Here is a 24551-nt window from a genome sequence, read left to right on the forward strand (position 1 = left end):
ATCCAATGCTGAGATTGTTTCTATGTACAGTGAAGCGCTATGATTTACATTCTGACTTTAATTCAGATTTTGATACCTTTGTGCTTAAATTAAAATAATACTGTATATTTAGAGTTCCAAAAAACTGGGGTTTCAAAAATATTTGCTGCAATATCCCATCATAACGTATATCAGTCAGCCTGAATTGCCCTACACCCTGGAGCGATGATGATGGATGGAACGATCATGTCCAACCTTCATTAGCTTACTAAAGGAAGCTAGCCATATCCTCAGGTTTAATGTGCAGCACATCAAACCTGACCAAGTCACTGGCAACCGTGAGCACCCACATATCTGGCATACATACAGTCAGATATGTGCTGTCGTCAGACCGGTATATTGCCCATTGTGTACCCAACTGTAGTAGACACAATTACTTCATACGTGCAGAAAATGGCTTTCAAACGGGGACATGCTCAATTCAGTCTTCAGTAATGTGCCATTGGTACACCAGCATCAGCACCCCTCCATTGCACATTTTTAGGGTTTGAATCCATTGAGATGTATATTAATGTGTTATGTTTGGGACTACCTTATTGTGTGGCTGATGTACTCTCTGTATTGCACTTAATTGAACCGAGATCTAAAGCTTGGGACACACAGAACGATATGTCGTCCGACCAGGCAGTTTGGCCCGACATGTCTCCTACATTGCTCAGTGCGCTCCAGTGGTCATGCGCAATGTTCGGATTGATATGCTGCACATCAAACCAAGCAATTTGGTGCCTACAGTAAATTCCAGGCAGCCAAACGGTGTGTGATAGCGTTTTGTTTTTAACCAAATTGCAATGTGTGTACATACGTTCTCGGCTCAATGGAAAGGTTTTGACTCCACTGACGATTGGTGGTCACTCCAGTGTGTATCCACCTTTAGAGCAGAATGGTTGTAACTATAAACATGGATCTAGAAACAAAGATGCGTGCACTATAGTCTTCAGAATTCTTATTTCCAGTGGGCTGAGGCATGTCGTGATCTCTCATAAGCAGACTTTATTTTTGTTGCGCAGATGTCTCTTGACTTATTCCCTGTTGATGTAAATGATTATTACATTGTGGATTCTTTCCTCTGATCTCACTGGTTTGTTGGCTCTAGACAAATGATTATTGGTCCATACTACAGTGTATAGACCAAGCAAATGTCCTATAAAAAAAAAATGTATATATATTATATTTTTCTCTTTTGGTTATTAGATTTGTTTTTGGTTTTCATTTACAAGCCTGAAATCCCTTTAACATTGCATTGTTTTCTGTTCTTTTTGGCAGGGGATACTACACAGAAGATGAGATCTGCTCAGCATCCTACTCCAGCAGAATTGGATGCTTATGCTAAGACAGTTGCCAACAATCCCCTGACAATTAAAATCTTTCCAAACAGCGTTAAAGTTCCCCAGCGAAAGCATATCCGCCGCACAGTGAACGGGCTGGATACGTCAGGTCAGCGGTACAGTCCATACCCTTCACAGGTCAGCACAAAGACGGGACTCCTGGCTATTGTTAAGTCGCCAGCTAAAAACGTTTTGAAGGGCTTTGACGGCACCCGTGCCCGCCTCTTGCCAGACTCAATGATGAATCCCCCATCCTCTCCTTATATTGCACCTAGCACTTTAAACCACCCTCAGGGGCTTACACGCCCCCAACAAGCCCTGCAGCATGCACAGGCCATGCAGCACGCTCAGAACATGCAACAGCAGACTTTGTCACACTCTCAGAACATGCCACCTGGACTGCAGCACCCACAAAGCCTGCCACACCCTCAGACCTTGCAGCACCCTCAGGGCATGCCACAGGGGCTGCAACATTCTCAGGGTCTTCAAAATACGCAGAGCATACCCCAGCCACAGGCTCTACAGCATCAACAGAATGTGCAACGCGCACAGGGTGTTCAGCACTCGCAGAGCATACCACAGCCACAGGCATTGCACCATGCGCAGGGACTTCCACAGACAATGTCACGCCAGCAGAGCATGTCTCAGACTCTGCAGCACCAACAGAACCTCCCACAGGTCCTGCAGCACTCTCAAAATATGTCTCAGGTGCTGCAGCACACACAAGGAATGCAGCACCCACAGAACATGGGGTCACAACATTCGCAAAACATGCCCCAGCAGTCAGCATTGCAGCATGGCCCTGGCGTGACTCACCAGACTCTGCCACACTCTGCCAACAACATTCTGCAGCCAGGTTTACATGGAGCCCGAAAAATGCCTGACGCAGATGCCCCTCCGAATGTCACGGTGTCTACCTCAACTATCCCCCTTTCTATGGCTGCAACATTGCAGCAAAATAGACCACCAGACCTTGGTAGCATTGTGCACCAGATCAACCAGTTTTGTCAGGCCAGGGCAGGAATAGGCACTACCTCTGTGTGTGAGGGGCAGATCGCCAACCCCAGTCCTATTAGTCGTAACCTGCTTATCAATGCAAGCACCAGGGTCTCCACACACAGCATTCCCATGCCTTCCTGTGTTGGAACCGCTGTAGACCATGCTGCTGCTGCTGCTGCTATCTCCTCTGCTGCCTCGGGCAATATGTCCATGGTAAACATGAGCAGAGTGCCTGCTTCGTACCCTAATGATATGAAACCCATGGCATGGAATCAACATCAACTGGCACATCTTCAGCAAATGTGTGGAGAATCCGGTGTTCCTCCTGGGAAACTTGGCCAGAGAGAAATGGTGGCCCAAGGATTTCCAGGCAAACAGACCTCTTACCAACAAGAACTGTGCATGAGCCAGTCTTTTGGCCTAAAACCCCCCATTGAGAAACCAACCCCTTCCCCTCCTGTGAATGGATTGCCGGGTCCCTTGCCATATACCAATGGACACTATTTTCAGCCCCTATGGAATAACATTCTGCCTACTCCAAACAGCGACAGCTCTGGATCACAGGACCTCACCATGCCTTTTCATGGAGCGCAGGCTGGTGGTGCACCCTTGGATTGTGCTGGGGGCCCGCACTATAGAGCAGTTGGGGGAGGTTCTTCCAACCAGAACAGCGTGATGCAGACCATGGATTACCTAACTGGGGCGGACTTTCAGCAGTCCTGCTTCAGAGATCAGAGTATGGCTGCCCTTGGAAAGGTTCAAAGACCCCAAATGAGTAGAGCCCCTGAACCAGCTGATAGTCGAAGTATTCATATTCAGCATCCAGGGTATAGGTAGACTGCAGTCACTTTGCAACTGAGAGGGTTTAGTCTTAAGTGATTAGCAAGGTTCTGTTATCCTCATCAATTGATAAACTTGTTGTGATCATTATATGCAAAACAAGCCACACTGTGCTGTAATTCAGAGTTTCTACTTTGCTCTGTTTTTATTTTTCTGTTGTCAGTGATTGAGTAGACGCTCTTGCCATACAGTTCTATACTTTCTTTCCAGCACTGAGGGGCTTTAAAATGCTGCTTTGTTTTATCTTGGGAACACTAAGCCCTAAAGAAGTGTTATGCTGTGTTTTTTTGGGGGTTCGCCATTCTGTTTGGGCTATGCGTGTTGTAATATCAACCTTCAGCACTGTCAGGGAACTATAGAGGCACAAGATTCACAAATCCATTCTGTAAATTGTACCTCTGATCCAATGGTGTGTTTGTGGAAAGGCAGTCTCTCATTGGTTAGTATTCACTCCTCCTGTCTATGCAGCCAATGAATTGCATTGTGAATTATCAATAGATATCACCACTTTAGAAACAAATCTCTCATATTTTGCTTAGGCTTTGACAGAAGATGAATATTGCATGTTAGTAATTTGTAAGCTAAAAGCCCAAAGGTTGTCCTGGTTTACAGTGCGTCCCTTGTCTGCAGCTTTAATTCTGCTTCAGTTTAAAAGCAATCGTTCACACCTGTGCATGTTTCATAACTTGCGCTTTCACCAAAGCAATCTCTTGTACTAGTTGCACATGTCAACTCATCAGAAATACATGCAATTAGTTTTACACCACAGGTGGAAATTGCTCCATTGACCCTTATGTGACTTTGCTTAGTGCGCTCTTCATACATTTATATGAAAGTGTGCAAAACCATGTAGCTGGGTGTGGACAAGTCCTCAACATTTGGTTTAGAAGTTTATACTTGTGTTCTTTTTTTACTTGTTTAGCTTTTTTTTTCCCCCTCCAAGGTTCCTTAACAGTCACTAGATGTTGTATCTGCACGAAAGCAGTTGGGTTACCCTTTGTGTCCTCTGTTTCTTGGTTTAGTATAAGTATAGCCTTGCTGCTGTAGTGCCTTAAATCAAAGTCTAATTGCAGAAGATCACAATGTCACATTAATGGCTAGTCCTAGTTACAAACACTAAGCTTTATAACATTTGCCTACATTGACTAGGATTGTCTGATTTTAGTTTAGTCTTAATTGGATTCATTAGACACAAGAATAGCTTCTGTAATATTGCTGTTTTCGGGTAAGTTCTGCAGCTGGTCATACAGAAATATTTGGTGACGATGAACATGTGGACACGCCCTTAGATTGGACATTTGTTCAGGCTTTCGAAAAATATACTTCTACAAGGCATTACAACACAATAGTTGATGGTATGGCATCAGTGGATGTAAGTGTGGGCTTTTAAATGTAAAGGAACCTTCACTAAATAGACATTTGGCAGTTACAGATGCAAAGCATTATAAAATGGTCATAAAATTTGAAACGTGAGGTGCACCAGATTTCTACACAAAGTGGATGCTGCAGTGTTGAGATAGAAACCCGTATTTGATCCATCGTGTTGCTAGTGACCTCGGAGGCCTGAGGTCATTGCTAAGATTTTAATACCTCGGTGATGCTGGTAGTTCACATTGAATATATTAGGCTGCAGTCTCGGTTCACTTCACAGAAATTAAAGTCTCTACTGTGTTTCGGTGCAGGCTAAGTAAGTTCTCTATGCGAAATGAGCTGTAGCTGGATGACTAACCCACCAGCATGACGCTGGATTTTACAAGACCAATAAGTCTAACCCAACATGTCACTTTATAATTACACTTCACCATCATTCCTTTATATCTATGCTTCTCAAACCACCGAATTTGCAACATGCTGCATGCTTATCTAGGCTGACTGTAAAATGGCTACTTTTCAGTTGGTAAAAGCTAAGTGTCTTTTCTTCAAGCCCTTGCGATAATCTGCCAAACTACCCCCACGTGCATCTATTTCTAGCAGTTTCAGTGGTCACTATTTGCTTTATGCACGTTGGCTTCCTAATAAAGCTGTGGTGTAGATGGTCACCCATGCATGCAATTTTGATCAAATGATTTAAGTAGTTGGGCTCGGTTTTCTTCCGTTGTCACACACTGTACACACTTTCCCATGACCCCCAATGCCATACTAAATAATTGAGACTCTAAAACAGAGTATTTGACAAGTGGCCCTCTAACTATATTGGTGTACTACACAACTGAACATGCCATAGCACAGTTGCTATTTGGGTATGGTAAAACTCTGGCAGGGTATGCTAGAATAGTAGTTCCACAATAGCTGGAGGACCGCATGTTGCATGCTCACAGTCTTAAGGATTGTAAGATTACACTGCACCATTTCGAAATATGTTTGTACTGAAGAATTATGAAATTCTATCTCCAAATACAGTGGCTTTATATTGCTGCATTTGCCTGCTGTGACTGCAGTTCTGTATGCACTCTGCTTTTGGATGAATCGACAACATGGTGGTTTTGGTTTTTATCCCCATTTGGTGGTGCTGTGTAATAGCAGTGGGATACTCCGTCCCACTACTGAGATTCATTTTCCCTTTCAGCTACTTGGTTTGAGGTTTTAGTTCATGGTCAGTCTTCTCTATAGCTGGATGCCCATGCTGCAATTTCTTGGCTGAGAATGCAAAATTGCACAAACTATATTGTGATGCGCCTAACCCACAACCGGAGCTAATGTCCAGATTTACCAAAATGATTAGTCACCTTCCAACTCTTCTAACAGACCCATTCCAATCGTTGCCATGTTTGTTCCATGCCCTACAGCGTAACTAATTCCAGCCTAACCTCTTGGCCTCAAGGTGGTAAACTTTCTGGCCTGAATCTAACTTAAATGTAGTTAAATTGATGTTCATATGTATGCTTTTATAAGCTGAATATTTTCTACTTTAGTATGTAATGTTGCTATAAGGCAGTTGGGTCTTCGTTTGACGGCATTACAATAAAGTAAGTGTAGGCTCTGTCTGATGAACATGTGCTACTAGAGTGGCTTTCCTTACCAGGCTTATTTGGTGGATGCCTACATCTCATTAAAGATCTCTTCGTTCTATAAATGCTACAGTGGTCAGTATGCATGCATTCCATACCGTACACTGCATAGTTGTCGAACTACACAATAGAATGTGTGGCCACTCATATTGGGCAAGAGACCTCTTTTGACTTTGACTGCTCCTTTTGCAGCCTGAAATAATTCAGCACATCCGTTCAAGTCACACAATTCACTATAATCTCACTTGACACCTGTAGATGTGGGATCTTTAAAATCATTCTGCTAGTTTTTCTCTTGGGTTAAATACTGTATTATGCTCATGGTTACACATTGTCCTATCCTGTTATGAGCAGAGGGCTAAAACAGTCATTTATGGCCTAATTGGATGAAGTGGCAGTTGTAGAGTTGGAAGATGACAACTTGCAAAACAAGTCATTTGCAATGCTAATCCCAAATTTGTAGAATTGCCCAATTAGAAACATTATTTTGGAGTGACATGGTTTGTGGCCTCAGCAGACAATAAAATATTGCGTACATTGTCCCATATACGCTGCGATTTAGTTCCGTTCTATAATTTGTGATAAAGGACACTAATTTGAAACCTTAAGGCCCATACACACTGGGCGATTTTGAGCTGAAAGCAGCTCAACTTTGGTGTTTTGAGCTGCTTTCATCTCAGAACCGCCCAGTGTGTAAGGCTGGGCGGTGTGCGCTGATGCGTACTCCTGCATCGTCACTGCTGCCCGCTGTCACTCATCTGCTGGTATTGCCAGTTGAGTGGATGTCTTTGTACTGTGTGCTGCTCTGGAAAGCTGTCCACCCCCCTGAATCTCTCTTGGACCAGCGAAAATCGCTCAGTGTGTATGCAATGAGCGATTTTTTCACTCATCATAGACGCTAGGGGAAAAAAAGCCCAGTGTGTATGCACCTTTAGTGTGCCACCTGCCCTCTGACAGTGAAGGTGGCCTTATGAGAACCTATGGCAGATGTGATCAATTCACAAGAAACCAGTGCTGCCACTACTTCCATATTAATTTGGGGAATTACCAAGCTTTATAGGAGTAAGACATGTTGGCAGCTTCTGCTTATAAACAAAACTTTGCTTAGAAATGTGCTATATATCTATTTCACCCCTTACCCTACCTACTATTCCTTATTTCAAACCTTTACACTTCTATTTTACATAAACAATACATTTTAGCAAGAGTGAACGAGTAACCTCTGGAAATCTTTACTAACAAATGTATAAATTCGTATATCCCAGAAATTTATCCTGATTGAAGAAACCTATAAACATCCTTACTGGGAAAATAGTTTAGCCTTAGTCACATGGAAGGTTCACATTGTGACTAGGTGGCTTTGTGTGAAATAAAATAACTAAGCAATAAACTGTCCTTTTACATGTATGGCCCTTTTGTTCCAACAGTCCCATATATGATTGTATTTAAACTTAATTCCAGAGGGGATTTATTTTTACCAGCACAATTCACCATTGTTAAATGCCCCCAACTGTGTATATTTTGTTTACATGAGAACACCGATAATCGTACTGGTCACAAATGATTTTGGGTGACTTTAAATGAGCTTTTAAACTACACTGTGAAGTGCTGATGCCAACCAAAGGGTTACATTAAGTATACTAGTGAAAATAACAGATATAGGTTTCTTGTTTTTTCTTAGAAAAGCCATGAAGCGCTTTCAACTGTGAAAATGTATATATGTTTCTATATAGTTAGGTAGGTCATGTGTTTAGCTCTGTTCTTCCAATAATAAATTCAAATCAATGGCTACTACTTTGTGGTCTCATGCCACTGTTAGATCTCATGTTAGTATCTACTTTATAATTTATATATTTATGAAAGGCAGTATCGGGTTCAAAGATAGTATGCGTCCTATCATTCATCTGGTAACATTTGCAGTTCAGTTTGTTTTTAAATTTAATACCAGGATTATTTTTACCCGTACACTTTTTTTTGTGTGTTGAGTTTCATGAGCTATGTAGCCTTCTGTCATGAAGAACTTCTTGTCCCTTTCCTAGGGAGTTAATGGGCTTTCTCTGTTCAGTCTGGCCCGCAGGTACATGTACCTTAACTTACCATTTTTTTTTTCTCCAAGTGATTTAATAAATGCACGGGTGTTTGTCACAAGGAAAAGGTAAGAATCTGGTGTAGGTTGGTGATTTTGTTGTAGCGCTATTTTAGTTATTTCAGTGCTGCTGGACAGCCTTGCATCCTGTTGGCTTCTCCAAGTCCCTAAGGAACACTACAACCTCTGATTGAATGAATTTGAGCACTGTTTGGCTTTTCATGTCATCATTTGGAAGTGAAGAAACTGAATATAATGATCACAACGAAGTTTGAGGTTGAATGTCAAAAAAAATAAAAATTGAAAAAGATGAAATGTAATACTTTCTATGTACACTGGCTAAAAGTTAATGCTATACTACTGTAATTAAGTGTAATATTTCTGTATGAATGTTGCTTGTTAGTGTGGGTTTCAGTAGACCGGTATGAGTGAACCCACTGCCGTCACTGGCTGCACCCTTCACCGACTTTCTGATAGACAAACAAAGCCTTAAGTATTTGCCTCTACACTCCCGCCCCCCCTTTCTTCTGTGCAGACCTATTGTTTAAGCCTTCGGGCAGTTATGGACACATAAATGCTAATTTCAGCCACTTGTTTTTGACAAGCAGTTTTTTCTTGCTCTTGACAAAACGTGGGTTTAAAAAAAATAATTATGCAGCCTATTCGTTTTCTTGGATTTCATTCTATTGGTTATTTGGCTGTAGCGCCAAGTGGGTTGATAGGATACTGTCTCATGAATATTGGGTCAAATTCAAGGGGTATTAAAGGGGGTTAAATGGTGGGGATCGCCGAAAACAAGCGCCCCTTGTCGTTTAACCACCACACCCTATTCTTTGTTTGGGGGAAATCCCAGAGGATGGCAAGGATTCCCCCCAAACAGCAAGGCTCATGGCTAATGCAGAGAGCCCGCTGCATGTAGCTGTGAGGCTCGCTGTTTTAGCGTCCGCACACGCCGTTACCCCGTCGCTACAAAAACCTAGCGAGGGGGAAACTGCGCGTGCTGTGCAGGAGGTCAGTTCAATATTGACCCTGCGAGCTGTGACGGCGAGCAGACAGCACTGCTCGCTGTCACAGTGCACAAAAATCATTGAATACACCCCATCGATCTAACTCAAAAAAATCCTGCCTCTACTATTTTAACCTAGGCATTAAAGCAGCATTATTAGATCTGCTATCTCTGTAATTCAGGAAAAGTATGTTTTATTAACCTACCTTTTTTAATTTGAAACTTCTCTTTATAGAACTTGTTAGATGCATATAGTTTGCAGTCCATTGTTTTGTAGCTGTGGTTCCTGCTGCCACCCGGTTATTAGCCAGAGTGCTAATTGTAACCAAATGTGTCAACTGCTGTTTCCTTTCTAGACATAAGCTATATAAATAGATTTGGACCAAAACCAAAGGGGTAGGGAGATATTCTGACAAGTCCTAAAATTGCTGCTTTAATGTCTCCTGATGCTGCTTTTGTTACAGTGACTGGAGTTAGTTTGTAATGATCATATGTTGTAATTTTACCATTTTTTTTCCCCTTTTAGACAGCATATTTGTCATAATTTATTAAATCTGCCCTTTGCAACTTGAATCTAGAACCTAGTGTCACTTTATTTTTAATTCTGGATTGGAAATGAAAGCCAGTACTCAAAATTACTCAGCATATTCTAATTTTTTCTTAAGGTGCCCCCACACGGTGTTATTTTACCTTGCAATGCGTGCTCTTGTGTACATCATCGCAAGGTACAAAAAGTATGTGCTGCACGTACTTTTTGGACTATCGCGCCTAGTCCAAAATGCGATGTGTTCATCGCGCCATGTATGGGCAGCATTAGTATGTTTTAAAACGTAAACATCTGTAAACAAAAACAATGTTTTGAAAATATGAATATTTAAGTGACGTTCCTAGGTGGCTAGAAATTCTTTACAATGGTCATAAGTAGTGAGGGTGGCTAGAATAAACTAGGTAGGTCTGACCAAGATAAATAATTTTGGGTCGCTGTTGAAGGTTGTGGTTTCTATTTTTGTTTTCCCCGATACTCCTTTTATTTAATAAATGTACTAGCTTATTGAAAGGTGTTCTGAATGAACTTTTTTCCATGCCAGCGTGCTGCTGTTAGTCTCCATCCTAGCAGAAGCTGATGGCAGATTATCCCATAGCACAGTAGGAAACCTTGGACTAAACGTGCTGGCTGGTGTTGCCTTATATTCAAAACAAAAAAATTAAACTAATGTAAACATGTCTATGTTCTGCCAAATAACTGCAAGATATGAAGTTCTAATTTATTGTTTTAACTTTCTGTGTCATGAGTAGTCACTGTTTCCGTGCTGGAAAACATAATGTGAGACTGAGGCTGTCATGTCATGCAATATTTCCTGAACATTTTACCTCCCAGAAGCCACGGTTTCCTCCTTCCTTCATTCCATCCCTTGCCTGGGCCCTGACTTTTAAAGTGATATTCTGCTATGTTGGACCCCGTAAGCTGTATTTTACCATCCAAATACAACCTGCCTCCTCTAATAAAACATTGGAATCTTTGCCTCTTGTCTGTGTTGGTGTACTTGAGTCTGTTTTGTGGTGGTCATTTTTGGGGGGTTGCTTCCACTTGTGTAACTACAACTGCTTTTTCCAACAAGCTGAAATCCAAAACAAACCTTGAACAGGTAATCTAGAAATTAATATATATATTTGAAAATGGTAAGAGTCTTTGCAATATTGTTCAAAATAGATCAAGATAAGTTCCTTGTATGAATTCAGTGGTTCTCAACCTCTGTCCTCAAGGACCCCCAACAGTTCACGTTTTCCAAGTCTCCACATAGAATAGCAAGTGATGTAATTAGTTCCACCTGTGGATTTTAAAATGTGTCAGTGAATGAGTACACCTGTGCACCTGAAAAGTGGTAAGGTGTGGTGCTCAAATACAGCAGCTGGTGATGGGTAGTCACTCCCCTAAAAAGATAAGACAGATTTGCCAGTGTTAACTGTTATTATATAGACTGTTTACAATGAATAAATGTATTTAACTAAAATAATTAACAAGCAATAATATAACAATTGAATATAATGGTATAAATATATTCCTCAATTGAGGGGTGCGAGTATTTCCAACTGGGTTAAGAAAATAATTTCATATTACCAGTCTTATGAAGGTTCACTGATTGGGTCTGGAGCAATTAGGGATATGGCTGATGTTCCAAGTTCATGCAGATATGACTCCAATTATCCCAATGTGCTCTGTTTGCAAGTGCTCAAGATTCCTGATTGCTGTCCACTTTATCATCTGGTGCAATTAGGGACACTGCTAGGTATCCCATCAAATTGGTTTCAGCAAAATCAGTTTTTTGTGGTGCGGTAAGTTATTAGTTGGCTCTACATGTTTCCCCGGACTGTGTGTATTCTAGCTTCCTCTGGAGCAAGTGTGGAGTTAAATAAAAGGTAGCTCAATATATACCACTCTACTAATTACAAAGCTAAAACGTGTGCATCAAAGGAACAATAATAAAAAGATATAGTACTATATCTATAATAAGGCAGTCCTAAGAAACATCATTTATCATAATATTTTATGTACTTCTTTTTAGAGAGCCTCTGGGCACACCTGTCATTTGATTAGTAAAACAACATGCACAGAGATTGTTGGATCACATGACCCAGACGTGGGGCATTGAAGACTGAGCGCAGTGTTAATCTTCACATCTAATGGAATAATTTCTATCAGGTGGTCTCAGCGCACCTGTGCACCTGCAGTGTGACCTTGAAAAAGTTAATTGCTGGGGTTCCTTGAGGACAGAGGTTGAGAACCACTAGATTAATTTATCTGAAAAACCACCTGATCCTTGTGGTCTCCTAACTACTCAACTGAAGACTAAAATAACTAAGCCATGTCAATCCTTCAGCACAATGAGAAGCTGTTGCCACTTGGGTTTATGAAAAAGATGATGGGAGGACAAGTTGCTTATAGAAATCCTATCCATTTATAAACATCCTAAATCAAAGGTAGGAAACCTGTAGCATTCCATATGCTGTGGAACAACCTATTGCAGCATATACAGCCACAGTTTAGTGTTCCCTAACTTCAATACTAAAATGACCTGCTGGGATGTGTAGTTCTGTGGTTGCTGGGTTATGCAGGTTGCCTGTACATATACACTGAGTGCCAAATTATTATGACAACTTGATACGTATACGCAGATTGGCCATAACTTAACGTTGTTGCCGTTAGAGGGTGAGAGAGTTATAAAAGCATCAATTACACTGTGTTGCTTGCAAAGAAATGGGAAAAAAACATGATTTAACAGTTTGAAAGTGGGATGATTGTAGGCACTCGAACCGGCGGAACCAGTATCAGCAAAACGGCTGCACTTGTTAAGTGTTCAAGAGCAGCAGTTCTTAATGTTTACAGAGAGTGAAATACCAAGTAGAAAACAGTGTCTCAACGTTAGGCTTGTGGTCCTCAAAGGCTACTGAATGCTCGATCTGAAAGGAGACTTGCCAGAGTTGTGCAACAGTAAGTCAAATTGCAGGGAATCTTCATCAAGGAGCAACTGCGAAGGTCTCTGAAAGAACTGTTCACCGCACATTACACTGTATAGGCTATGGAAGCCGACAACCTGTTTGAAAGCCTCTACTGTCTGCCTTGAACAAGAGCAGATGTCTCCAGTTTGCAAAGGAGCACAAGGATCGGATAGAAGAGGACTGGAAAGGGTCACATGGTTAGATGAATCGCGTTTTCAATTACACCATGCAGATGGCAAAGTGCTAATATGGAGAAAACAGCACGAAAGCATGGACCCCAACTGCATTGCCACAAAACTTCTAGCTGGTGGAGGCAATATTATGGTTTGGGGGATGTTTTCTTGGCATTGTATGGGTCCTTCGATTCCTGTGGAACGTCTGAATGGCCAAGGGTATTTGAGTGTTACTGCAGATCAAGTACATCCTGTTATGTTAATGGTGTACCTGCCGGGGATGGATACTTCCAGCAGGACAATGCTCCCTGTCATAAAGCTGGCATTAGAACAAAGCAAGGGTACAGTAATCCTTTTGGCGCACACCGGAGCAGCAGTATATAACGGAATGAAGGTCAACAAACCTTCAGCATAGACAATCAGAGAAATACAAAAACAGAGTTTCCCTGTCGCACACTGCGCTCACAACCTGATGTTAGTTCAAGTGTATTCTTGCAGTGATCCTCAATTATTATCCAGTTGGTTTTTACTCTTCTTTATTCCTCCATACACGAGAGTATATGCAAAAAAGAAGAGTTTGATCTGGTATAGTATGTATACATTTCTTTACGGGTATAGATCTACCACCCAGATGTGGATGTGATTAATTGTATGAGAGGGTCGACTCAGCGCGGTGTCAATCCTTGCAGTATTAAGCTAAAAAGGTGGTCCAACATTGTATTGAGGGGGTGGTCATAATAATTTGGCCACTCAGTGTATATGAAATCTAGTTGCCATGGGAATCCTCTCCACATATCCTTTTGAATGGTTGATGAATCTACCCCCTAAGAATACCTTTTTAGAATAAGCATATTTTGTATGGACATGTTATAGTAATGCCATCCATACAGTGTTCTCTGGGCAGTTCTTTATATTAGGGGTAACCTTGTTCTGCATAGTTACCAAAGTGTTGAAAGAACATAATCCATAGTTTCAAGTCCCATCCACACAGGTGCAGAATAAGCAGCATGCTTCTTGGGGAGATCCCAAAATCTGGCATATTTGAAAGGTATGATTAAAGGACTTCAGAGGCTAAGAAACAATCTTCCTCATATAAATGACTGATCATAGGTATGTAACACTGGTTTTCTATTTAAATATTATACAAATCGAGTCTACAACAAATAAGGCTTTATTTTAGTTTCTGTTTAGAGACAGAATTCTCATGTTACATCACACCTCCTGTTAGGATGAAGTATACTGTACATTTTCTAAAATATATTTATTGCCTTCTGTGAAAGCCTCTGTTACATATTTGGTGGTAACCATTACATTACCAAGGTATTTAGTATTGTAAGACTAAAGAATGATTGAGGTAATACAGCTGTATTAGCGGAATGGTAAGAAGGTACTTTTGACTGTTAAATCTAAAATATTTTATGAAGTAATGCTGCTTATTTGAAAAGAAAAAAATCTCCATTTGAAGCTGTGGTACTTGTTTCCTAGCACAGCACCCATCGGGTCCCATTGCATACCTTAAGTTAAGGTATGCGATGGGACGCAATTTTGGGCTTTTTTTTAACCTTTCCCGTCAAATAGAAAATCGGGTCCATCGCATGCCATTATAATGGCATGCGATGCGATGCGACTGACGAGACAGACGTGATTTAACATTGTATGCATTGTACTCAATGTTAAATTCCTATGTAAAATCGGGTCCATTGTATGCCATTATAATGGCATACAATGCGACCAATGCGATGGACCCGATTTTACATAGGGAACAATGTTAAATGGCCCACCATACCCGATTTTTGATTGTATACCCACCCTGATGGGTAATTTGTATGTGAAATGCCCCCCCCCCCATTGTTAACGCCAACCCACGATGAACGCCAACCAGAAGCATAGCGAGCCCGTGAGGGGCGGTGGTACGCATCCTCCGACCTTTTCATACCCCCACTATCCACGTCAGCGTGGAGTTGATTTTATATACTGCGGCGAGCCACCGAGCCCGAAGCGTGTGAAGTCAAAACCGGGAAAGTACCTTTACATATCAGCTAGTGTGTACCCAATTTAGGAATGCAGCTGGATGGGATACACACTAAGATTCTGTCCAGTCCTTTGGTAATGTTTGGAAGCAAACGACAATCAACTGTTTGCTCACAAATCTAGAAAATGGGCAAAAATGCTTATTCGGATAAAATTCTTAAATTTTATAGATGTAGACCAATAGATGTAACCAATTTTTCAGAAAGTTCTATTTGTTTTCCAGGGTTTGAAAGTAAGTGGTCAATTGTCATTTTCTCCCATACATTACATAGTGTGCATCCAGCTTTAGAACTTAGACAAATGTTTTTATGCATTACAACCTATTCTATCTTCATAGCCCTTTCTCCATGTGCCTGGAAGTTTTGCCCATCTTAGGCAGTATAACATATGAATAGTAAGTGATACAACAATTCCAAATCATTGGCCTCTTTTATACCCCTTTAATACCACCGCAAAAACCCGTGTTTTTCCCTTGTGGACCCGAGTCAGAGGTGGTGTAAAAGGGGTTAACCCATGCCCCTTTACACTGGACTTCTGACCAGGGTAGAACACGGACAGGACCTGGGTAGAGGGCAGTGTAAACAGGTATGCTGGGTCATCTGACCCAGCTCCCATTTACAGCAATGGGGGAAGCTCAACCTCTGGACTGCTGCATCCTGCGGTCAACGTGGAGGTTGGGCCGGGGGCGCACACTGCCTCCGCTGCAGGGAGATGAATGGATGCCTGTGTGTGGCATCCAGTCAGCTCACGGAAGGGGGCTTGAGGGGTCTCAGCAGCTTACCTTGGTGATAGGCTTGCCCCCAGTGCGACGTTCTGCGGTCCCAACGTTTGGATATGAGGTCTTCTACAAAAGCTTCCCCCGTTTACACTGCGGGTCGGCACGGCAGTGTAAACTGTGCAAATTCCGGATCTGACCTGGCTTGGAACTGTGTTCCAAATACCGGGTTGGATCCAGGATTTGGGTATAAAAGGGGTATTGATGACCTCTGAAAAGATGATACATAAAGACCATTTTCTACTTTGGAAATGATGGTGTTTTCTGTGGCTGGTGTTCTAATTTGGGAAGTTGTTAAATAATGCCACGGATGTTTGCATGCTGAAAGCAGTGGTGGCTTGCAGGGTCCGAACAAAAAAATCTTCATTTATAACATACCAGTTCTTCATTTCAGAGCTGGTTAAGATCAGTTTAGAGCTTTTGCATCTTGTTCCTCACACATCAGCTTGTTCTCTTGACTACATTAGAGATGATGGGTGTTGAATGAAGAGATAGGGCCATCTCTTCATCTTTACAAATGGGGTATGCTGGTTATGCACTGAACTTTGTTCATAAGACAATCTATTAGGTTCCCAATTCCATAGTCTTTCCATTATTTTGGGAAAGGTAGCGCTACCTTTCTAATAATATATTGTCTATCAAAAAAGTAAATGTAAAGAAAATGACCTATTTATTTATATTTTTTAAATGTTTTTTAATCATATTCCATTAATATGTGTTATCATTTTAATTGTGCTTGTATTTTTTTGTTTGACACATATATAATATAGAATTAGAAAATGTGAAATGAATGTTAACAAAGTGATTTCTGGTCGCTGTGTTGACTTATATTTTGTCATTTTTTTGTTTTATTTTGTGAATATAGTTTTTCTTGCATAAGATTAGTATTTGATATTCTGATGGGTTCTTCCTATACAGTTAAAGGTTATGGTATAAAACAGACATAACTCATGACATACAGTCATATGGTTGACCACTAATGGTCGATATGGCTAAAAGTTCAACAGCAAAAAGGCCGACATCCAAAAGGTCAACATGGAAAAAGGTCGACATTCGTTTTTAATGCTTTTAGGGTGTCTATATCAATATAGGTCGACATGGACACGTTCTAAGTCTCGCTGCGCTCGCCATGCTTTGGGCTCGGTGCCTCGCTGTGCTCGGCACACTATTTTATTCTCCCTCCACGCCCTAGTGGATGGTAGGGCATGAAATACCGCCTGTCTGCATTTATCGGCTGAAAATGTAGTAAAGAAGAAAAACTATTGTGTCAACCTTTTGACTGTCGACCATTAGTGGTCAACCATATGATGATCATGAGTTCTCTTTGGACTTTCCTTTAGCTACACAGACCTCTCTGATTGCCAAGGACGTATTGGAAGTACACATTAATGTCTTTGATCCACCAATCAAGGGCGTAACTACCATATGTGCAAGGGGTGCAGCTACTATGGGGCCCAGAGCTGAAGGGGGCCCATCTTTACTATCTAAGTAATATGTTTTGCATACATTTATTACCATCAGTTGCTAAATAGGGGGCACTTACATACTTTTGCTATGGGGCCTACAAATATCTAGTTACGCCCCTGCCACCAATGTCTGTTATTCATGGTGCTTTTGGAACTAGTCTTTTTCCCAGGGTCAGAATCATCCGTCAAATTCCACATGCTCATCAATACTGTAAGTGAGGAATAGGAAATGGAATGGATGCTTCATGTTCTGCCTCCGCCCCCTTTTGTCACATGCTCATATTCTGCTGGAACTTGTATCTGGAGCCTCAATTACTATTAACCAGTGCAGAGTACCACATATGCCTTTATTACAGTCCAGGATGTAAGGATATTCACACTTAGCACAGCTGCCTTATGCTAAGTACACACTGAATGATCTATCGTCTTATCGAATGGCCTACATATAATGTGCAGGTCTGCATGTGTGTACACCCAATTTGATCTGCAGGTCTGGCTATGCATATATACTGGTTGCACGGACTCATGTCACAGCTGGGCGTGCAAATTCAAATGCCCGTCCAGCTGTAATTTGAGGATCAATATAATGAAATGCGCTGTCAAGTCGATCTATTGTGTATCAAGCTTTAGTAGTAGTGTTCCCTCTAAGCTTCTTTTCCAGGGTGCTGCACCCTGCCCATTTTTTAAAAGCTGAAAATGCACCGTGCCCTTTTTGTGTGTAGCACTGTGCGCCCTTACGCTGTCCCCCACAGTGGTGACATGCTGCTGAGAACTTTTGGTGTGTGCCATCATGTGTAATGGGTATAACGGTGTATGCCCTTATGTGTAATGGGCATTATGGTGTGTGGTATAATGTGCAAGAGGCATTAATGTGTGTGCCATAATGTGTTATTGTCATTTCGGCAGAATATGTAATGGACATAGCAGAGTATGACCATGTTTAATGGGCGTATCCCTAGTGATCTAGCCATGTAGACTCAAGTATGGAAATCTTTAAAATTTGGATGGTGGTGGTTTAGATTGGAAAAACTGTTGCTTTCAGTGTTTAGTGTTTTGTAAATTATAGGACTTATTTACCGGTGGATGTACTACCAATGTCCGATATTATGGAGCTTTATTGCTGATGCGTCTGCGTCACAAAAAATTACAGCTAAGGTGATCGTTTCATCATTCTAATTTGGCAATGCGTATGGAGTAACTTCTTGGCTTGTAGCAAGATTTGTTCAAAATTAAATGTAAATAGTCAGAAAATGTTGTGATTTGTGAGTAACTCATATAGTATAAATAAATATATATAGAATGGTGGTACATAGTAAAGTAAAAGACCTCTCAAATAATTTCATCTCATATCATTTCTATTTCATTCTAATTTTGCTCCAGGCCACAGCAAGTAGACTATTACCGTATATACTCGAGTATAAGTCGACCCGAATATAAGCCGAGGCACCTAATTTTACAACAAAAAAAACGGGGAAAATGTGGGACCATCACTCGAGTATAAGCCGAGGGGGGGGGGGGGGGGGGGGGGGGCTTTTTCCAGCATGAAAAATGTGCAGAAAAAGTAGGCTTATACTCGAGTATATATGGTACTTCCTTTCATGGCCATTAGACTTCGGCTCATATAAGTCACACCAGGGGCGGCCAAACCTGTCCTGGAGATCTACCAACAGTTCATGGTTTTTAGTCAACCTGTGGATCTATGGTGGAAATGATGCAGGATGTTTATTTGACCGTAATGACTACAGCTGTGCAGCAGCTAGGTGATCTGGAAAAGGTGGACCATTGGTAGATCTCGAGGACCGGTTTGGCCACCCCTGTCTGAATATTAGTTGTCAGATGGTGGGCCTGGTGGAAACATGGTTGAACATTTGAGGTGCGTAGGTTGATCTTTGAATGTAAAGGGCAAATCAGGAGATAACTTGTTGAGGTGTACAGTGATAATGTCATGCCACGGAAATAGGTTTGGGCTTGGTAAATTGTCTTTGCAGCAACCTGTTTCTATGACCTGGTGTTCTCACTGTACACCGAGATGAATTTCGGCTGCGGATGTGTTCTTTAGACACACAAATTGATCACACTACTCGCTTCAAGGTTTATGTTTCCACCAACCGTGCCATATTCTAATGAATGTTGGGACAGTATGGCTGATATGAAGCATAGATTAATGGCCTAGTAGGACATTTTAATGAAATAGAGAACATTGCACATATGCAAAGTCTTCCTAACCTTACTCAGGGAACCACAATCTTATGTTAAAGGGGTTATGCTATTTTAGATCTACAATGTCTAATATAATGTATAATGGTCAACAGTCAAAAGGTGGACCATGAAAAGGTTGACATGAGTTCATGTTTTTTGTGTCTGTCGACATGGACACAGTCTAAGTGTACCGTGTCCCCTTGCATGGCTCGCTATGCTTCGGGCTCGGTGCCTCACTGCGCTCAGCACACTATTATATTCTCGCCATAGTGGATGGTAAAGTATGAAATACTGCCTGTCAGCACATGTCGGCTCAATTTTTTTTAATGCATGTCGACCTTTTGGCTGTCGAACCTTTGACCCTGTCGACATTTTCACTTTCGACCTTTTCACAGTCAAACTTTTGACCCTGTCAACCTTTTCACTGTTGACGTTTTGACCTTGTCGACCAATAGTGGTCGACCTTACGACTGTCGACCTAGAGTCAATCTATCATTTAATGGAGTCCGGACACCATTAAAGGAAGCTATTAAAGCCTCAACTTTTTTTTTAACAGTTGAGCTTTCCTTTCATTCCGCTCCATTTCCTCCGATATAAAAGGCAACAGTCACATGTCAGAAATCAATGTTCTTTTATTTCGGAATACATGTCTGATTTTTACCTACTATTTTCCATTGGGTGTTACATCCATCAAATTCTACGCAAAACAATTGATTTTAAATGATTGTCTTGGGGAATAATAATAATAATAATAATAATGATGATGTTTTCATTGTTATGTGTTGTCCAGTAGCTGTTATGGTACTGCAGGATTTTCCAAGGGACTGAAGATGAGGAAATATTCTGGAAATATTAGTTGGGTATAGTTATACAAGGGCATTGGGTTTATCGCTTACCCAAAGCTTTTTTCCCTTTTATGATTCACTAATGTAGTTTTCACATTGTCCTTTTCACACTAGTTTTTATGTACTCATTAGGCTATAGAAGACTGAAGAGGTGCTCAAAGACAGTTCTGACATTTAGAGAGAGGCCATTTTTTTTTTTATGAATAAGCAGTTACAAGATTGCTCTGTGACACCTGCATCTCTAGTACTCTTGCATGTGAAATCTCACCTTGCTATGTCTCTTTTTTTTTAAGTACTGTAGTTTCAGGGAGTTTATAGCGCTCACTCTAATAAACTGCAGGCCTCTTCCTCACAGATAATATCGGCATAATTAATACTTCCACCCGAAGAATGAGAGTAGTGTTCACACAGGTTGATTATTGTAAAGCGCAACGGAATCTGCTGCACTGTATAAGAAACTGTAAATAAATAAATTATTGGGTTTTTTATATAACCAAACCGAGAACTATTCCTCATCCATATATCATATCTGAGTCGGTGCCAGGGAAGAACTTTCTGTAAATCCTGGTAATCTAGGTGAATCCCTATTTTCTCTTAACCATGTCACCATCCCAGCTTTTTAGACATTTGTCATAGTAAATGCCCTATTCGGTAACTTGGCAAAAGTTGTTTGCTCTTATTATTCGTGTTATCTATCTATTCGTGGTATTTTAAGATGCCTTGCAATTAAGAGGTATTCTCCCTAGCAGTGACCCTGTCAGGGCCGGATTAACAATGGGCCTGATGGAGCTGCAGCTCCAGGCCCATTCTCCAAGCCCAACCCCGCATCGCTAGCCCCCCGGGAACCGGAGATACAGCCAGGCAACGCTGGAACATTTTCCCTATAGGATAACATGGGACCCTCTAATACCGATCCCCACCCAGTTCCAACGGATGGCATCACAGAAGCTTGAAGTTGATCTCATTCAAACCCAAATCGCTGGGCCTTCAATCTGATATCAGGCTGGTTCATATGGGTTAATTGGTCCGAGAGATATTGCGGGTAAACCGATTGTTTTTATTTCTGACTTTTAATTTCATGGCTGTTCATTTTATTTGAGGGCAGATTACTCTGGAACCAAATTTACAGGAAAGAGAAAGTATGTCACTGGGTGATGCACCTGGAGAATAACTTTATTAAAATGTAACTTTTATTTGATATATTTAAAAAAGTAGCGAAGTATTGACACACAATGTAACAAACATAAAACACAAAGTGATTTAAAAATGATAATATATCCTAACTCTGTGGTCCCCTACTGGGTCTCCCAAAGTATCCGTATAGTGCTTTATCGCGTCAATAATCCACTAGTATGTATTGTATTACAACAGGCTTAATTAGCTGATGTGGAGATTGACTTCACTGTCCACCTGGCCGCATATATATATATATATATATATATATATATATATATATATATATATATATATATATATATATATATATATATATATATATATATATATATATATATATACACACACACACAGTGGTATACTACATGGGGTTAAGTTGATATGCCCCGATTAATGTCATAAAATAGTTGGTGTCTCTTATGGCCCGCATAAATATCAGTGGTGGGTCCCGAGTAGGCTCACGGTTGTACTCGTGTCCAAGTGTGTGGTCAGCATCTGATGTGATCTGCCACCTCACAGTCAGATTGCCGTACCACCACACAGAGCGGGCATGGGCTTCCTGATGCCACCCGCTGCTAGATAGGATCGGCCGTGGCGCGTAGGAAGAACGCAGACGGTCCCGGATCTGCCAAAAGGATCACAGTTTAGCGGTGTGGACTTCACACCGTGTCTCTAATTCAATGTGCCCAGTGGAGACTGGCGCCCGCTCGTTATTGCGTCTCAGGCTTCCTACAGTTTACAATGAAAATACATAATTGTAAGTACAGAGGGGGATAAGGGGAGTCACAACAGAGGCTGACTGGTCAGCGTACGCTTCGCTAAGGGAGCTTCATCAGGACCAACCTGGCCTGCTCCCGGGTACCCTTTAAATATGTAATGCCTCATGAATATTCATGAACCATGCCGAAGGTAGGTGTGTGCAAATCAAGACATCTGGTCCCAGAAAAATCGGTAATAATATATGGCAAAGTGCATGCAATGCCGGTTTATCTTTATGACATAGTAACACCCATTGGTGATATCTGCCAAAGAACCAGGCTATCCTATTTCTGCGTGAAAGTAGAGCTGTAGATTTGTCTCATTAATTCTACTCTACGATACACCACTGATAATTGATATTCACTGACGGGTATCATGATGTAAATGCTGGATAATATCCCTATGTTCACATCTGAATGATGGTGGATTGGTGAAGGATTCATACTAAGTTGTGAAGTGTAATAGGATTGTAAATGGGAGTGATAGGTTAAACCAAAAAAGTGAGTGTTAACAAAACTTTTCATGCAAAAGGTGACAGGATCCTAGTACATTGGAGTCGATGACTAATATTTGAGAATAGTTGTAATATTGATACCTTCACACTGTTAGGTGTGGAAGAGCAATATCCATGTGACTGCTTTGAGCCGAATAATGAATAAGGTATTTATAACACATAGCTCATATGTTTGAGGCACATGACTAATATGGGAAAGAAAAAATATATATATATATATATATATATATATATATATATATATATATATATATATATATTTTTTTTTTTTTTAATAAAAATTATTTCCATAATGATACTCTATTCATTACCGACTATAGCACAATGATTTCTGTCTGGCAAGATGTAAATTTCAAACAGAGAAACATTGTTGAATATGTTCAATAAACATGCTATATGATGGAATTATATGAGCCTTATTAATAATGAAAAACATGAAAAAATAGGTGAAGAGTTGCAAGAGGCATCAAAATTGCCTGAAATTCCTTAAATGGTTTTTATATATGAAAGGCTGCATAATATGTGATCATTAAGGATTACCTGATAATTACTATCACGCATTAAGCCTATCTTAGATAGTAAAGAATGATATCATGCTGCAATAATTTGAAAAAATGCAAGTTGTAAAAAGGGGAGAGCAAAAGATGAATTAGGGAGGCAGACAAAAATGTGGAATAATACCCAAGGTAAGGATTAGTTAACCAGTGTATGGGTCATAGAGGAGTATTCACTGGTTTACAAAAACATGGTGTAGTTGTTCTCCTCATTTAACCCTCGTGGGGACATTGTGTCCATGAGGAATATTAATCGTGTCTCTTGCTTCAGGAGTTCAAGATCCCAATCTCCCCTTCGTATGCCCATCTCAACCTTCATCATCCCAAACACCTTTAATCCATTGGGGTTACCTCCATGCTGTCTAAGAAAATGCCTGGCAACTGTCGTGAGAGATTTGAATTGATGTTGGTCTCTCGTTGCATTCCTTATACTCAACTGGTGTTCTTCTTCAGCGGTCGCCTGGTTTTGCCAATATAGTGTTTGCCGCAGGGGCATTCCAAGTTGTAAATAACCCCCGCTGTGTCACACGTTATGTATTGGCCTATTTTCCATGTTTTCCCATACTTTTCAGTATATCTTGGGAATTTCTCAGCATGGGGTCGCGACTCCATGTTGCTGACCATCAGGCTGATGACTTTACTAATCTCAATCAGTGCTTCAAGGAGTCTGAAAAGTCTGTTGAATGTTCTGCTACTTCAAACTCCTCCCATCATTTTGTGGCAATCCAATGCTGCCATGTATGTGCTGTCTGCTGACTACACATGTGATGTGATGACCTTCTGCAGTAACTTGCTGGGGTCCTGTAATTATTTTTATTGTCTGATGGGGTCCCGGAGCAAAATAGTTTGAGGATCCCTGGACTAGTGTATTAGGGGCCCTTAGTTTACAAATATGATACACAATTGGCTTTCGATAAGCCTATACCTGTTAAATATTGTAAAACTTCTGCTTTTAGGTATGAGACTGCTGCTGTGTCAGACTTGTTGGTGCATGCAAGATTGCTGGTTGTATGTTTTCATTTGTGCTAACTGTTTGATGGGATAGGGTCACTGGGACTCCAAAAGATGCCCCATGGTATATTTTGGTACAATTAACATCTATATCATTGCAGTAAGTGGTAAGAATAGAATGTTTGCATGGATTGTTAATAAATGTCATAGCAAGATACCAGTTGCTTGTCTTCAGAGGGTTACGGTATAAATGGTAGACAATGTCTAGGGTGACCACCAAGGGTCAATAGGGACTAGGTGGACACTT

The 24551-nt window shown here is 40.9% G+C and overlaps 1 protein-coding gene across 6 annotated transcripts in view; it reads left to right on the forward strand.

Annotated features, from left to right (window-relative positions):
- FAM222B (family with sequence similarity 222 member B) overlaps positions 1-5083 on the forward strand; it is a 137444-nt gene extending 132361 nt beyond the window's left edge. For all 6 annotated transcript variants that reach the window (XM_083172359.1, XM_083172357.1, XM_083172358.1 and 3 more), the window contains one exon: positions 1303-5083. In XM_083172359.1, the coding sequence (XP_083028485.1) occupies positions 1320-3200 (1881 nt within the window). In that variant the 5' untranslated portion in view covers positions 1303-1319 and the 3' untranslated portion in view covers positions 3201-5083. The remainder of the gene's footprint in view (positions 1-1302) is intronic.
- The last annotated feature ends 19468 nt before the right edge of the window (positions 5084-24551 follow it).

The sequence above is a fragment of the Crinia signifera genome, chromosome 2 (assembly GCF_055691185.1).
Source record: "Crinia signifera chromosome 2, ASM5569118v1, whole genome shotgun sequence".
NCBI lineage: Eukaryota > Metazoa > Chordata > Amphibia > Anura > Myobatrachidae > Crinia > Crinia signifera.